Source organism: Schistocerca serialis, chromosome 3 (genome assembly GCF_023864345.2).
Source record: "Schistocerca serialis cubense isolate TAMUIC-IGC-003099 chromosome 3, iqSchSeri2.2, whole genome shotgun sequence".
Lineage (NCBI taxonomy): Eukaryota > Metazoa > Arthropoda > Insecta > Orthoptera > Acrididae > Schistocerca > Schistocerca serialis.
Window position 1 is genome coordinate 984,682,070 of NC_064640.1, and position 15,446 is coordinate 984,697,515.

At 43.7% G+C, this 15,446-nt stretch overlaps 1 protein-coding gene across 1 annotated transcript in view; it reads right to left on the minus strand.

The window, feature by feature from the left end:
- LOC126471349 (prostaglandin D2 receptor) overlaps nt 1-14,890 on the minus strand; it is a 406,995-nt gene extending 392,105 nt beyond the window's left edge. Inside the window, exon 1 of the mRNA XM_050099470.1 lies at nt 14,495-14,890. Coding sequence (XP_049955427.1) covers nt 14,495-14,890 — 396 coding nt within the window. The remainder of the gene's footprint in view (nt 1-14,494) is intronic.
- Nucleotides 14,891-15,446: the final 556 nt, after the last annotated feature.

A 15,446-nucleotide genomic window follows, 5' to 3' on the forward strand; every position in this document is an offset into this window, starting at 1 on the left:
ATTCTTGAGTACTGCTCGAGAGTTTGGGATCCGTACCAGGCGGATCGAAGGGAGACATCGAAGCAATTCAGAGGTGGGCTGCTAGATTTGTTACCGGTAGGTTCAAATAACACGTAACTGTTACGGAGATGCTTCGGGTACTCAAATGGGAATCCCTGAAGGGAAGGCGACGTTCTTTTCGAGAAACACTATTCAGAAAATTTAGAGAATCGGCATCTGAAGCTGACTGCCGAACGATTTAACTGCAGCCAATATAAATTACACGTAAGGACCACGAAGAAAATATATGAGAAATCGAGTCTCATATGGAGGCATACAGACAATCGTTTTTCCCTCGCTATGTTTGCGAGTGGAATAGGAAAGGAAATGACTAGTAGTGGTACGGCTTACCCTACGCCACGCACCGTACGGTGGCTTGCCGAGTGTCTGTGTAGATGTAGATGTAAATGTAGAAAATGCAGCTACTTACAGACGTCCAGAGTGGACTGTAATTATGATATGGCAGCGAAACTTGGTAGATATTGTAATGCGTTAATGCGGAACCGATTTACGCTGGGAACGAAAGTTAGCTCCAGTTTTGGGCTCCAGGTGCAAGCCTGGCGGTGTACAGCATCTCGTCGACGTTTCTGGTGAACAAATGGAGAAAGCGGCGCTTAAAAATAAAATCAAAATTGTGCTTTTCTCACTTGCTTCACCATTTGTGCCCACGTCACTTTCCTAATGTAATAAAATGGCTCTGAGCACTATGGGACTCAACTGCTGAGGTCATTAGTCCCCTAGAACTTAGAACTAGTTAAACCTAACTAACCTAAGGACATCACAAACATCCATGCCCGAGGCAGGATTCGAACCTTCGACCGTAGCGGTCTTGCGGTTCCAGACTGCAGCGCCTTTAACCGCTCGTCCACTGCGGCCGGCTCCTAATGTAATACATATTGAAACACTGCTATACGTCTTTCTTGCATTCACAGCACCAGGTTTTCAATTGGTGGCTAAAATTAGAACTAATTTTTTCCAGTGTAAATAGGTTCCACATTAACGGATTAGCATATCTACCAAGTTTCGTTGCCATACGATAATTACGGTCCATACTGGACTTCTGTGAGTGGGTGCATTTTAATTGTAACCACCTGGTACATTCATATAAGAATGTTGCCCGGATGAGATTTAAAACTGCAAGGAACAGGAAAGTCAGTACACAAACTGCTTCAGAGGCGCTGAAAGTGCCAGTCGCTAAGGAGGATGGCGCTGAAAAGTTCTGAATGCAAGAAAACACCGACAAGTAGTCTAAACATCCTCCCGTATCTCCGAAACGGCACAATTGAACGTTCGATAACGTCTGAGACAACAAGGGCCCGATAAGCGCAGGCCGGCCCGGCAACTGGCAGTGCCTCTCGCTGCGTGGCGCGCCGGCCGTGTGTCCGCAACAGGAAATAATCACGTCAGTCACTGTGCGAGGGCAGATAAAAGCCCCTGTCACTGCGCGTTTTAAAACGCTACATCGGTTTCGTACTAAGACGAGAAATTACAAATCTCATTTTACTTCATTAAAATGTTAGAAAACAAAACATTAGGACAACAAAGGTGGTAGCAGTAAAGTGTGCCCGCAGACTACAGCCAGACTCTCTTTTAACTAGTTGCTAATGACAGAAACATCGAGGCCAGGATTTTAACTTTCATGCAACCTATCACGGAGTTTTGCTGCCATACAATAATAACGGACTGCTTTGAATCAAAATAATTTAGTTTAATTATGTGAAGACATAACAACGTGATAATTAAGATAGTAATTCCTGGGAAGTCAACCAGTTAACAACCAACCGATATTAAAACCGATCAATTGCAGAGTGTGTACCCTAATGCCCAACATCCTCGTTAAATGTAGGACAGCTGTACTACTCGCTACTATTCATGAAACTTGTATCCGAGTGAAATCCTTATTCTCTTGCCTGAGCGAGTTATATGTCGTTGTTGTCGTCGTCGTCGTTGTCGTTGTTGTTGTTGTTGTCTTCAGTCCGAAGACGAGTTTGATAAAGCTCTCCACGCTATCATAAACAAGCCTCTTCATCTCTACACAACAACTGCATAATACAGCCATTTGAACTTGCTTATTGTTGTCAAGATTTGGTCTCACTCTACAGGTTTACCCTCCCTCCCCCTTCCCGCCGCCTACACACACACACACAGACACACACACACACACACACACACACTTCCTTCCATTAGGAAATTCTCATTCCTCATTATGTGTCTTGTCGACGGTTCCCTTCTTTTAGTCAATTTGTGCTGCAGATTTCTTTTTTAGCAGTTCGATTCAGTACCGCCTCATTAGCTATTCGATCTATTCTTCAATTTTTCAACATTCTTCTGTAGCACCTCATTTTAAAAGCTCATATTCTCTTCTTGTATGAAGAGATTATCATCAGCGTTTCACTTCTGTAGATGCCTACACTCCATACACATATCTCCAGAAAAGAATTCCAACACGTAAATTTATTTTTGATGTTAACAATTTCCTCTTTTTCATAAGCGCGTTTCTCCCAACTGCCAGCCTGAATTTTATGTCCTCTCTATTTCGGCCATCGTCGTCAGTTATTTCGCTGCACAAATAGGAGATCTCATCGAGTATTTTTAGTGTCTAATTTACTAATCTGATTGTCAGGATCACTTGATTTAATACGACTACGTATAGTTGCCCTTGTTTTATTTTCGCTGGTGTTCATCTTAGAATCTCTTTTAAGGCACTATCCATTCCATTCAACTGCCCTTGCAAGCCCTTTGCTGTCTCTGACAGAACTACAATATCATCGATAGATCGCAAAGTTTTTATTTCTTTTCCCTGACCATTAATTCCTTTCGAAATTGCTCCTTGGTGAATTATATAGGTGGCTGATATCTGTAATATGATGAAGTACCTTACCGTTTTCACTTCGAATACTTTCCTCTATTTCAGTTCTTATCCAGTAAACTAGTCACTTATTGATGATATGAAGTGCTGATTTTGTTTTTCCTCACGCATAATGAAAGCGCCGTGTCATACTGTGGTTTTTATACTATCGTATCCAGGAGGAGAGAGAACCAAACTCCCGCCAGTCGTCCCGATTTACCCATTTCGGGGTTTCCGTGCAAACCATTTCAGAGGAATGAAAGTAAGAACTGTTACGACAACAAGTTCTTAGTCTGCTCCTTCCCACATCCGCGTTCAACAGATTTGGTTCAGTCCCTAATGCCCCTGATGTCGACGTTGATGGGACTTTAAACTCTGCAGGGCGAGGGGACTCAGTTGTTAGAACAATGGACTCGCATTTTTGAGGAGTGTGATTTGAATTCGAGCCCTTGCATCTCGATTTAGGTTTCAGTAGATCACTAAATCACCTGCGATGAATGCCGGATGACTCCTTTAGCAAGGTCACAGCCTAGTGTACTCCACAACTAGCTGTTCTTTTCTTTACGTCGGAATGAGTGAAGGAAGTGTAAAAGTTGGGAGACAAGAGCTCAAGGATCCCCAGTGCGGTCTCCTACAAGATTGGCGTCCTGCAGCTGTTGAAGGACTGCTATTAAACTATTGGAATCATGTCTTCACAGAAACGTCTAAGTAATACTTCCTCCCGGCTCGAGTGCGCAGTGACAAAAGACGGGAGATAAGGAGTGTACAGCAGGATCTTCCTTACCGCAGAACTGTTTTAGACACCGCTACATGTTTATGAAGACTGCCTGCGCAGAAATGGCGGAACTGAGACGTTTCTGATAATGGGTCAGCCGAAAGTAGCTCCTGAGGTTTTTCATGAATGTCCGTGTGTGAGTGTATGAGGCTAATGGCTCTGAGCACTATGGGACTCAACTGCTGAGGTCATTAGTCCCCTAGAACTTAGAACTAGTTAAACCTAACTAACCTAAGGACATCACACACACCCATGCCCGAGGCAGGATTCGAACCCGCGACCGTAGCGGTCTCGCGGTTCCAGACTGCAGCGCCAGAACCGCGCGGCCACTTCGGCCGGCGGTGTATGAGGCGCTACTTCAGTGTCTGAGGGTACTTGAAATTCTGACCTGAAAAATATACACACAGTGGATACTCAGAATTGAAACAATAAATCCCCTGAGAATTATAGGTATGGAGAGGAACGTGGGGTCACAAGGAGCTCCTGAAAAATCAAATTAACTGTGAGTGGGGGATTAGAGGGGATGGGCGATACCACACAATACATAATGACTTTACTTTCCCCTCAGCTGATATACAGTAGCTATAAGCAGTAGTTTAACTGTAGTCTTCAGACACCGATAATTCATACGGAGTTAGCGCCAGATGTGTCGAACACGGATGTGGGAAGAAACCGGATATGATCATGCTGACGTAACAGTTCTTTCTTCCATTCCTCTGAAGTGGTTTGCACGGAAACATCGAGATACGTAAATCGCGATGACTGGCGGGAGCTTGGTTCACTCTCCTCCTATTCATATAATTAACACATTTTGAAATATTAAGTATTTTAAAATTTGTGGTCTATAAAACTAAATAAAATTAAATTTCTGTGGTAAGTGAAAAACACAGAATTCCCTCGGATTTTATGAAATTCCTGAAACTTCTTGAAATTCACTGATTTTTTCTAGGCAAAATGTAATTCCTTGAGAATTCCCGATTTTCCAGAAGAATCGCCACCGTGATAGAAGATGATTTTGTGTTACGGAGAAAAAAAGGTAAACGAGCGAACCAAAAAAGGGTAATAAATAACTTTACTCATGATGGAGCATAGGCTGAGATTCATATTTGTCAAAAGTTTAAGCACGATTTTAATTTGTCAGTAATGTTAATGAAATATAGGAATTTATAGTCGCGGGTCTTTATAACGAATCTGTGAGCTGTGTAAGTGCTCGCAATTTGTCCTTAAACTTCATTGCACGGCATATAGTTACTTGGGCTTCTGACAGAGACCATTACCGCAATCCGCTAGTGCCGAAACGTATTCCAGTAGTACTGGAAACGTTGTAATGGGAAAAACGGGGAGACTCCGACTTCATTCTTTGGATACACTGGTATGCATTAATAAGATCCTAAGAACAAGTTAGCATAATTATCTGTTCTCAGGTGTTTGTGCAGTTTTGTTACTTATACCTTTTTATATATTTTAAGACTGTACCAAACTGTTGTGTAATGTAGGAGGCCACTCCCGCAAGTCAGATATCATTTGTTAAATTCGAAATGTCTGTTATGGCTGTACGAAATGCATTCTACTTCATGCTTTTCTCAGCACAGTAGCGCTTTTGGTTGTCAGCAATTTTTCTTGTAACAAACCCATTTGTACTTTAATCTTTCAGAAGTTGCGTCCACTCACCCACCAAGGGACCGCAAATCCCTCACGTACACTTCCTGAAGGCAAGAAGAGTGTTCAGTGTCGATCGAGCGGCTTGACACTGCTGCATTAATCCCAAGCTACACTCGTCTCGTGCCTAATTCTTACGCAACTAGTATGAAAATGAGAAAATGAATACAATCCAGCGTACATGTATCTGCAGCAGCGCTCGCCACACTACACGCGTGTTGGATGTGTGCACCGCGTGGGGACCGACGTTCGGCCCCTCTCGGCTTTGCTCGGTCATTCTCGGAAATACCTGGTAAAGCGCCGCATTTCATTTAGTACTGCGGTGCGGCAATTTCCGGTCGGTTCCACTCTCTTCATTTCGGCAGAATCGTGATGTCACCGCTGTAACCCTTCGCTATTTGTCGGTGGTATGAAAGACGTCCGCAAGTCCAGTAGCTGTTCGCAATTTTTTAATTGTGTACTTACTGCGACAGTACGGGCGGCTTTTTTCTGTTATTGTCTATCTGTGTGCTTCCATTTTGATGGCCGCTTGGTACACCGCTTCACACACTTTTACACAATCTGTATACTTTTACACTGTGATAACGAAACTTTGCCAGCGTCCAGCATGTGCTATACAGCTGTTGCTTGTTACAAAGATCTTGACAAAATATATGACATCGCCCTACTTTCCTCAGAGATGTTATTTGTTTTTGTTTGCATGTATTAAAGTCGATATATGGGCAAATACTTTAATCAGACTGGCGTTAATATGAGAGGTCAAAATAAAATAAATTAATGCATGAATTACTACAAGAACAAATTCCAAGTTATCCGACGTCTTATCCATATTCGTATATTAACGTATAATACAGTGAGTTTATGACCAAATAGTTTAATCGAGATTGGCATTAACACGAATGCCCAGGAATAAAATAATACAGAGTTTTAGTACTTGCAATGAAATGCAGCTGTTTGTGAGTAAATTTGTATGTAAATTTAAAACAACGTCCACAACGGCATCTGACCATGGCATCATACTTGCTAATTATTTTATTCCTCATCTGCATATCACAGATTATAACAGTCAGGTTGCCACGTAATAGTGACCTATTTAGTTTTGTAAGCAAAAAAAAAAAAAAGAAGTTTTTCACACATATATCTTGATGGAAATATTGTAGCACTTTAGCAACTTCATTATGGAGACGTGGAAGCTCTACCTGAGGAAAACAATGTTGACATACTGGAAAGTTTTAAAGTAAAAGGACTTGTTTTTAAAACAGAAATTACACTGCAGAGCAATCAGTTACATGCGCACATACGTAGTGGCAAACTGAAACGCCAAACCGTCTCGAAAACAGATGTAAGGTTGCCACTGTCCTCGAAAGATTAGAAAACTATCCTTATAACTCTTTGTAAGGCCACAATGCAGTCTTCAGATCTGGTGTTTTCCTTAACACCAGTGTGCTTAGGTAACTGGACTATTTTTGGAAGAACTTCTCTCTTCTAGAATGCGATTTTCTTTTTGAATACATCCCTGTCGAGTCTCTCACCTTGCAGTGTCTTACTGTTGGCAGTATGCAGTCAAATCCACATAACATGCGAGGTCTAAAATCAATTCTTGGTGCTCTAATTTTGGTTCATACACTCCTAATTCCTTCATAAATTCATCAATAGCGGGTTTTAAATCGAAAAATCTTTCTAGGCATGTTCCTTGACTTGACCAACTACTATGGGACTTAACATCTGAGGTCAACAGTCTCCTATATACTTAGAACTACTTAAACCTAACTAACCTAAGGACAGCACCCATATCCATGCCAGAGGCAGGATTCGAACCAGTGACCGCAGCAGCCACGTGGTTCCGGACTGAAGCGCCTAGAACCGCTCGGCCACCACGGCCAGCAACTACATTTCAGTAATACATAAATTATCCACACTCTTCGTTCGGTTCCATCAAAAACTGTTGCAACCGACAGTGGAATAATGTGTGCAGCTTCACGAATTATACTATTCATACCACCAATTTCTTCACGTGCTCCATACCTGCAATTAGCACACAATGCTTCTTGAAACTGATCGTGGCGGCGAGTACGAACTGGTGTCACGTCACAGACGCTCCCAGGAGCAGGCGAAAGGGACGCTTCAGCAGGTACTGCGTATTCACATTTGCGGTGTATCCACCTCGTATAGCAGGCTTCCCATTGCTCTTGATATGACGTACAGCCTTACGACTTCACATTGAGCCATCGTCATCCCTGGCCTTCAAGTTACAAACATGTATACTACGCATGCAAAATCACAGTTTGTGGCGGAGAGTACTTGTTCGGTCTCTTGATCCTGAAAAAGTCACTAATTGGTGGAGTGTCTCCTCGATTGCACTCACGAAGCTTAGTGCCCCCCGTAAGAGTCCTCCTACCACAGAAACATGAAACATCACTGGCAGTTCTGGGAACCGAGTCCAGGACCTCCGCATGGCAGTGAGGCGGACGTATACTTGTAGGTAAGAGGAGTCAATATGTTGGCTGACACTTCCAGAAACGTACGCTCTCGTAGTTTTAACAGTAATACACATCGTAATGCACAGCTTCTCTACATCTACATCTACATCTAAATCTACAAGATTACTGACAGAGGGTTCATCGAACCACCTTGAAGCTATTTCTCTACTGTTCCATTCGCGAAAACCGCGCGGGAAAACGAACACTTTAATCTTTCCGTGTGAGCTCTGATTTCTCTTACTTTATTTTCATGATCATTTTTTCCTATGTAGGTGGGCGCCAACAAAACATTTGCGCTCTGGGAGGAGAGAGTTTGTGACTGAAATTTCATGAGGAGCTCCTACCGCAACGAAAAACGCCTTTGTTTTAACGAATGCCATACCAGTTCGCGTATCATATTCCTGGCACTTTCTCCCCTAATTCGCATAGTAAAACACGAGCTGTCCTGTGAACTACTTCTGTATTCTCCGCCAATCCTATCTGATGCAGATCCCATACCGAGCAGCAGTACTCCGCAAGGGGAAGGATGCAAATAGCTTGTGTAAATCATTTTGCAATTTTTTTGATACTACAATGGCTTTACAAGACGATAAATTACAGCATCATCAGCAATCAATCTAAGAGGGCTGCTCAGATTGTCTCCTAAATCTGTTTTACTCGACGACTTTCCGTCAACTACTACTTTCTGAGAATCACGACTCCAGTCGCGCAACTGAGACGAACTCCGCAAGCACACAGTTTCATTAGAAGTCGATTGTGAGGAACGGTGTCAAAACCTTCTAATAACATTAACAATATGGAATCAGTTTGACATCCTCTGTCGACAGCACTCATTACTTTGTGAGAATAGAGAGCTAGTTGTGTTTCACAAGAATGTTGTTTTCTGAATCCCTGTTGGCAATTCATAATGTTCGAACACAGTGTACGTTCCAAAATCCTACCGCAAATAGACGTTAGTTATAGGGGTTAGTAATTCAATGTATTGCTCCCATTTTCTTTTTTGGGTACTGGTGTGACCTACGCAACTTCCCAGTCTTCAGGTACGGATATTTCGACGCACGAAGAGATTGGGTGCTAAGTATGCAGCTATTGTATTCTCTGAAAGGAACCTGACTGCTGTACGGTCTGGACCAGAGGCCTTGCCTTTATTAAGTGATTTAAGCTGCTTCGCTACACCGGGGATCACGTTGGCAGTTGTTCTTGTTTCAAATTCTGGAATATTTACTTCGTATCCTTTCGTGAAGGAATTTCGGAAAACCGAGTTTAGTGATACGGCACTGTTATCAGTAACATTACCATTTCTATCGCGCGGTTACGTTACTGATTACGTTTTGCCGCTGTTGTAGTTTACATATAACCCCAATCTCTGAGTTTACTGATAGATTTAGAGATAGAGTTTCGTTATGGAAGCTATTAAAAGCATTTCGCATTGATGATTGCGCTAATTTCCGAGCTTCTCTAAAACTTCACCAGTCTCTAGGCATTTTGCGTTTTTTAAATTTTCATGTTTCTTCCGTTGCTTCGGCATCAGTTCTGACCTGATTTGTGTGCCTTCCGGATCAGTATCATCTGTTATGAACTGATTTGGTATATATCTCTAAATTGCAGTCGATACTATTAGCTGAATTTAAACCTGATGTGGTGTACATTTGTATAATTAAATTAAGAGTGCAGATTGTCTCTTAGGAAGGCGTCAAGCGAATTTTAATCAGATTTTTTAAATAGATATATTTTGCGTTTATTTTTGGTCAATTTGGATGTTACGGTGTTCAATCTTGCTACGAAACTTTGTCTAGAAACCTGGCAGAAAATCCAAAGAGATTCTGGTAATATGTGATGTATGATAGCGGCACGAAACAATCAATGCCTTCTCTGCGCGATAGCAATGGAGATACTATCGAAGACAGTGCTGCCAAAGCAGAGTTACTAAACACAGCCTTCCGAAATGCCTTCACAAAAGAATACGAATTAAATATTCCAGAATTCGAATCGAGAACAGCTGCCAACATGAGTAAGGTAGAAATAAATATCCTCGGAGTAATGAAGCAACTTAAATCACTTAATAAAGGCAAGTCTTCTGGTCCAGACTGTATACCAGTTAGGTTCCGTTCGGAGTATGCTGATGCATTAGCTTCATATATAACAATCATATACAACCGTTCGCTGGACGAGAGATCCGTCCCAAAGACTGGAAAGTTGCGCAGGTCAAACCAATATTCATGAAAGGTAGTAGGAGTAAGCCACTAAGTTACAGGCCTATATCGTTAACGTCGATACGCAGCAGGATTTTGGAACATATATTGTGTTCAAACACTATGAATTACCTCGAAGAAAAACTGTGTTGACACACAGTCAACATGGGTTTAGAAAGCGGCTTGTAGTGAAATTGCGTGCTTACGGAATATCGTCTCAGTTATGTGACTGGATTTGTGATTTCCTGTCAGAGAGGTCACAATTCGTAGTAATTGACGAAAAGTCATCGAGTATAACAGAATTGATTTCTGGCGTTCCCCAGGGTAGTGTTATAGGCCCTTTGCTGTTCCTTATCTATATAAACGATTTGGGAGACAATCTGAGCAGCCGTCTTAGGTTGTTCGCAGATGACGCTGTCGTTTATCGACAATTAACGTCTTCAGGAGATCAAAACAAATTGAAAAGCGATTTACAAAAGATATCTGAATGGTGCGAAAATTGGCAGTTGACCCTAAATAACGAAAAGTGTGAGGTCATCCACATGAGTGCTATAAGGAATTCGTTAAACTTCGGTTACACGATAAATCAGTCGAATCTAAAAGCCGTAAATTCAACAAAATACCTAGGTATTACAATTACGAACAACTTAAACTGGAAGGAACACATATAAAATGTTGTGGGAAAGGCTAACCAAAGACTGCGTTTTATTAGCAGGACACTTAGAAAATGTAACAGATCTACTATGGAGACTGCCTACACTACGCTTGTCCGCCCTCTTTTAGAATACTGCAGCGCGGTGTGGGATCCTTACCGGATAGGACTGACGGAGTACATCGAAAAAGTTCAAAGAAGGGCAGCACGTTTTGTATTATCGCGAAATATGGGAGAGAGTGTCACAGAAATGATACAGGATTTGGGCTGGACATCATTAAAAGAAAGGCGTTTTTCGTTGCGACGGAATCTTCTGACGAAATTCCAATCACCAACTTTCTGCTTTGAATGCAAAAATATTTTGTTGACGCCGACCTACATAGGGAGAAACGATCGCCACGATAAAATAAGGGAAATCAGAGCTCCTGCGGGAAGATATACTGGGTGATCAAAAAGTCAGTATAAATATGAAAACTTAATAAACCACAGAATAATGTAGGTAGAGAGGTAAAAATTGATACACATGCTTGGAATGACCTGAGGTTTTATTAGAACTATATATATATATATATATATATATATATATATATATATATATATATACGCGTGAAAGATCTCTTGCGCGAGTCGTTTGGTGATGATCGTGTGCTCAGCAGTCACTTTCGTCATGCTTGGCCTCCCAGATCCCCAGACCCCAGTCCGTGCGATTATTGGCTTTGGGGTTACCTGAAGTCGCAAGTGTATCGTGATCGACCGGCATCTCTAGGGATGCTGAAAGACAACATCCGACGCCAATGCCTCACCATAACTCCGCACATGCTTTACAGTGCTGTTCACAACATTATACCTCGACTCCAGCTATTGTTGAGGAATGATGGTGGACATATTGAGCATTTCCTGTAAAGAACATCATCTTTGCTCTGTCTTACTTTGTTATGCTAATTATTGCTACTCTGATCAGATGAAGCGCCATCTGTAGGACATTTTTTGAACTTTTGTATTTTTTTGGTTCTAATAAAACCCCATGTCATTCCAAGCATGTGTATCAACTTGTACCTCTGTATCTACATTATTCCGTGATTTATTCAGTTTTCAAATTTATACTGACTTTTTGATCACCTGGTAAGTTCGTTCTTTCCGCGTGCTATACGAGATTGGAATAATAGAGAATTGTGAATGTGGTTCGATGAACCCTCTGCCAGGCACTTAAATGTGATTTACAGAGCTTTCATGTAGATGTAGATGTACGACGACTTTGTGGTCATTAATGGCTGTACCCATCACCATGCTCCCTATTTGCCAAGGGTTATATGTTGCTAATAGGTCAAATATGTTTTGCCAACTATTTACACTTCGGGTGGGCTCCTGCACAAATTTTTCAAGATAATTTTCTGAAAAAGCATTCAGAACGATTTCGGACAATGTCTTATGCCTACCATCAACTATAAACAAATATTTTCACCAATATGTCACCACCAACTATAAGTGTAGGAGTAGGATATCTATTTGAAATGAGACTCACTTTTCTTTGACTGCTATGCAAATCATCTGAGTATGGGGGTCGGTAAAAGGAACCAATTATTAATTTATTTTGGTTGTCTATTAGCGCTGGTGATCTGGTTGTCTTCCAAAACAGCTTCGACAATTTACAACACCGATTGTGGAAATAGTTCACGGGTGAATTGCCGGATGTCAGTGTCCGGCAGTTCATCTGTGAACTATTTGAAAATGAAGTACGCCGGGAGAAGGCGAAGAGTCACAGAATACCGACTGTTACGAGGACTATCTTCCTGCGTTTGTCCTGAACCTTTTCAGACTGACGCCTTTCTTGTAATTTCCCGAGAACCTCTACTCTAAAAAACCGCCCAGTCCCCTCCACACATGCTGTGTATAGTGGACCCCTGACCGATTTAACGGAACCCGAAAACCCACGACCATACAACGGGAGTCGAGGAATCTGCACGCTGCACGTTCGCAGAATCGTTTGAGCCTCCAATGGAGACCCGCCACTCGGCTCTATATCAAAAGTCCGCAGTCAGTCCTATCGACTACACTACACACGGTAAGCTCCGCCGTCACGTCGCAAGGAAGACTGGCAGTCTTTACATATTGAGCTAGCTGCCCGAAATCGGAGAGAATCTCTTCCAATCAAGTGACACACATTGTTCATACCGATATTAGCCACCATCTGCAGCTGGCTGCATCTTTTGCGCCTCATAGTATCCGGAACGATCTTTTCCACACTGGAATGACTCCTCCCAGTACGCACACAGAGTGCACATTGGATTACTTCCCGTCCTTGGCAGCCATAATCGTAAGGCGTCCCATTACATGGCTAACGTTGCAGCTCCCAAGTACCAGTAATCCCACTTTCTGTGACTGCCAAGACCTTGCAGGCCGAGAGGCTTCCCCTGAAACACGCAAGTGACTGTATCTGGCTCAGCGTGTTTATCAGACACAGTCAGTACCTGAAACCTGTTCAGCACTCTGGTGGGCCCCCTGAAATGCAGCACCTTGGGACGACCTCACACTCGACAACAGGTGAAGAGTCAACCTCAGTGCGGTCAGCACCCAGGTGGCCGCAATAGTGCGCCGATCAGTGAAGACGCGTTACGTGCTGGACTTCCGTCTCATCTCCACGTCCGGCCCCACACAGTGATGCCAATTGGATACAGCCTCAAGATCCGTGACCAAAGTCAGCACAACCCGTGGCTGTGAGCATAGGGTCACCAACTTGGTTTACATCTGAACAGAGCAATCGCGGTTCCTACCAGTACTGAAGTCAGTACCGAGAGAGGCGGCACAGTCATTAGCACACTGGATTCGCATTCGGGAGGACGACGGTTCAAACCCGCGTCCAGCCATCCTGATTTAGGTTTTCCGTCATTTCCCTAAATCGCTTCAGGCAAATGCTGGGATGGTTCTTTCGAAAGTGTACGGCCAATTTCCCCTTCCCTAATCCGGTGGGACCCATGACCCCGCTGTTTGGTCCCCTACCCTAATCAACCAACCAACCGACACACTAAATACAGCATACATATGCTCCAGCCAGTTACTACGTATAATGAAAAATTGTGTCTGATAAATACACAAACACGCACCAAATTTAGGTGTGCAAACTAAAGAGCACAGAGGAAATTCACAATAAGTCACTTCTTATGAGATGATCACAAACGAAACGGTGTACTTCAACGCGCTACCTCGCGACGAAAGCACCACTCTACTTTCTCTTTTATCGTCTGCCGCTGGAATTGGATGAACATCCTATGAGCTTTCCCCACCAATTCTTTCTGGTACGAATCCCAGGTGGACGAGAAATACTGAACTACTGCTCGGAGAGGAGTTTTGTAAGCTACTGCATTTGTGGGTGGACTACATTTGTAGAAGATTCTCCCAATGAATTTCAGTCTAGCGTTTGCAGAAGATTCTCCCGATGAATTTCAGCCTGGCATCTGACTTTATTACGACTAGTTTTACGTGGCCGTTAATCTTTAAATCTCAGACATTTTGTAGATGCGAGTGTTTCCAGGATTTGTTCGGCAACCTCGAAAGCACAGCACACAATAATGGAGGCTGCAAAGGTTTTGGCGACGATTTTCCGTGGTCGAGCAGTTATAGGTGCTTCAGTCCGGAACTACGCGGCTGCTACGTCGCAGGTCCGAATCCTGCCTCGGGCACGGATGTGTGTGATGCCCTCAGGTTAGTTAGGTTTAAGTAGTTGTAAGCCTAGGGGACTGATGATCTCAGATGTTAAGTCCCATAGTGCTTAGAGCCATTTGAAACATTTTGACGATTTTCCTCCCGTCACCACTGTCGGAAGCGAAGCGCGAAACGCGTGCAGGTACTTACCATCTGGTAGAAGAAGGGGTGCGTGAGCGCGAGCCAGCGCTCCACAGCCATGACGATGGCGACGCAGCCGGAGCCGAGCCCGAAGAGGCGCCAGAGGACGCGCACGACGCAGGACCAGTACTCGGAGAAGTACTCGCAGGGCAGGTAGAGCTTGAGGTAGAGCTGCAGCAGCATGCCGGTGAGCGCGACCAGGTCGTTGGCGGCGAGGCAGCGCAGCATCAGCGCGTGGCGGCGGTGGCGCGCCTGCCCGCGCAGGATCAGCAGCGCGGCGACGTTGCCCGCGACGCCCAGCACGTACGTGAGTGTGATGGCCAGCTGCCGGCCAGGGCCCAGCGGACGCCGCCCGCACCCACCCTGCGCCGCCGCCGCCGCCGCCGCAGCAAGCGTCGCGTTCATCTGCCGGCACACACCGCGCGCCCCATTAAACTACCCAACTGACTACTGCATCATTCGAGGGGACAGTTTACATACACCAACAGCATGTGAAATACTATCATCCGAGAACATCTACAACTAAAACTAAACTCCGTCAGAACAGGCCTCGAAAGACCCGATGGTACCGACCGACCGACCGACCGCCGTGTCATCCTCAATCTATAGGCGCCACTGGTTGCGGATATGAAGGGGCAGGGCTGGCCAAACGATACTCGCGTTCGAACAGGCTCGAAATTTTCCGGTACGCCTCAGCGTTCGATTCAGTATTGAGCTCGTTCGAACAATGACGTATTGACTCGCGCGGTGCGAGTGCAAGGCATACGCAAGAAACTACGAACGAGCAACAACAATAAGTTATGGCTCTGCTTAAAATTTGACAATTTCGTGAAACATTTGAGGAAATAGCGTTAAATCCTACCACAGCACAAACTACTACTGCGTTTGTACAAACTGACGAGTTCTCATACACCACCGATATGTATGGATATATAAACACTTATGCACGTTTTTTTTTTGC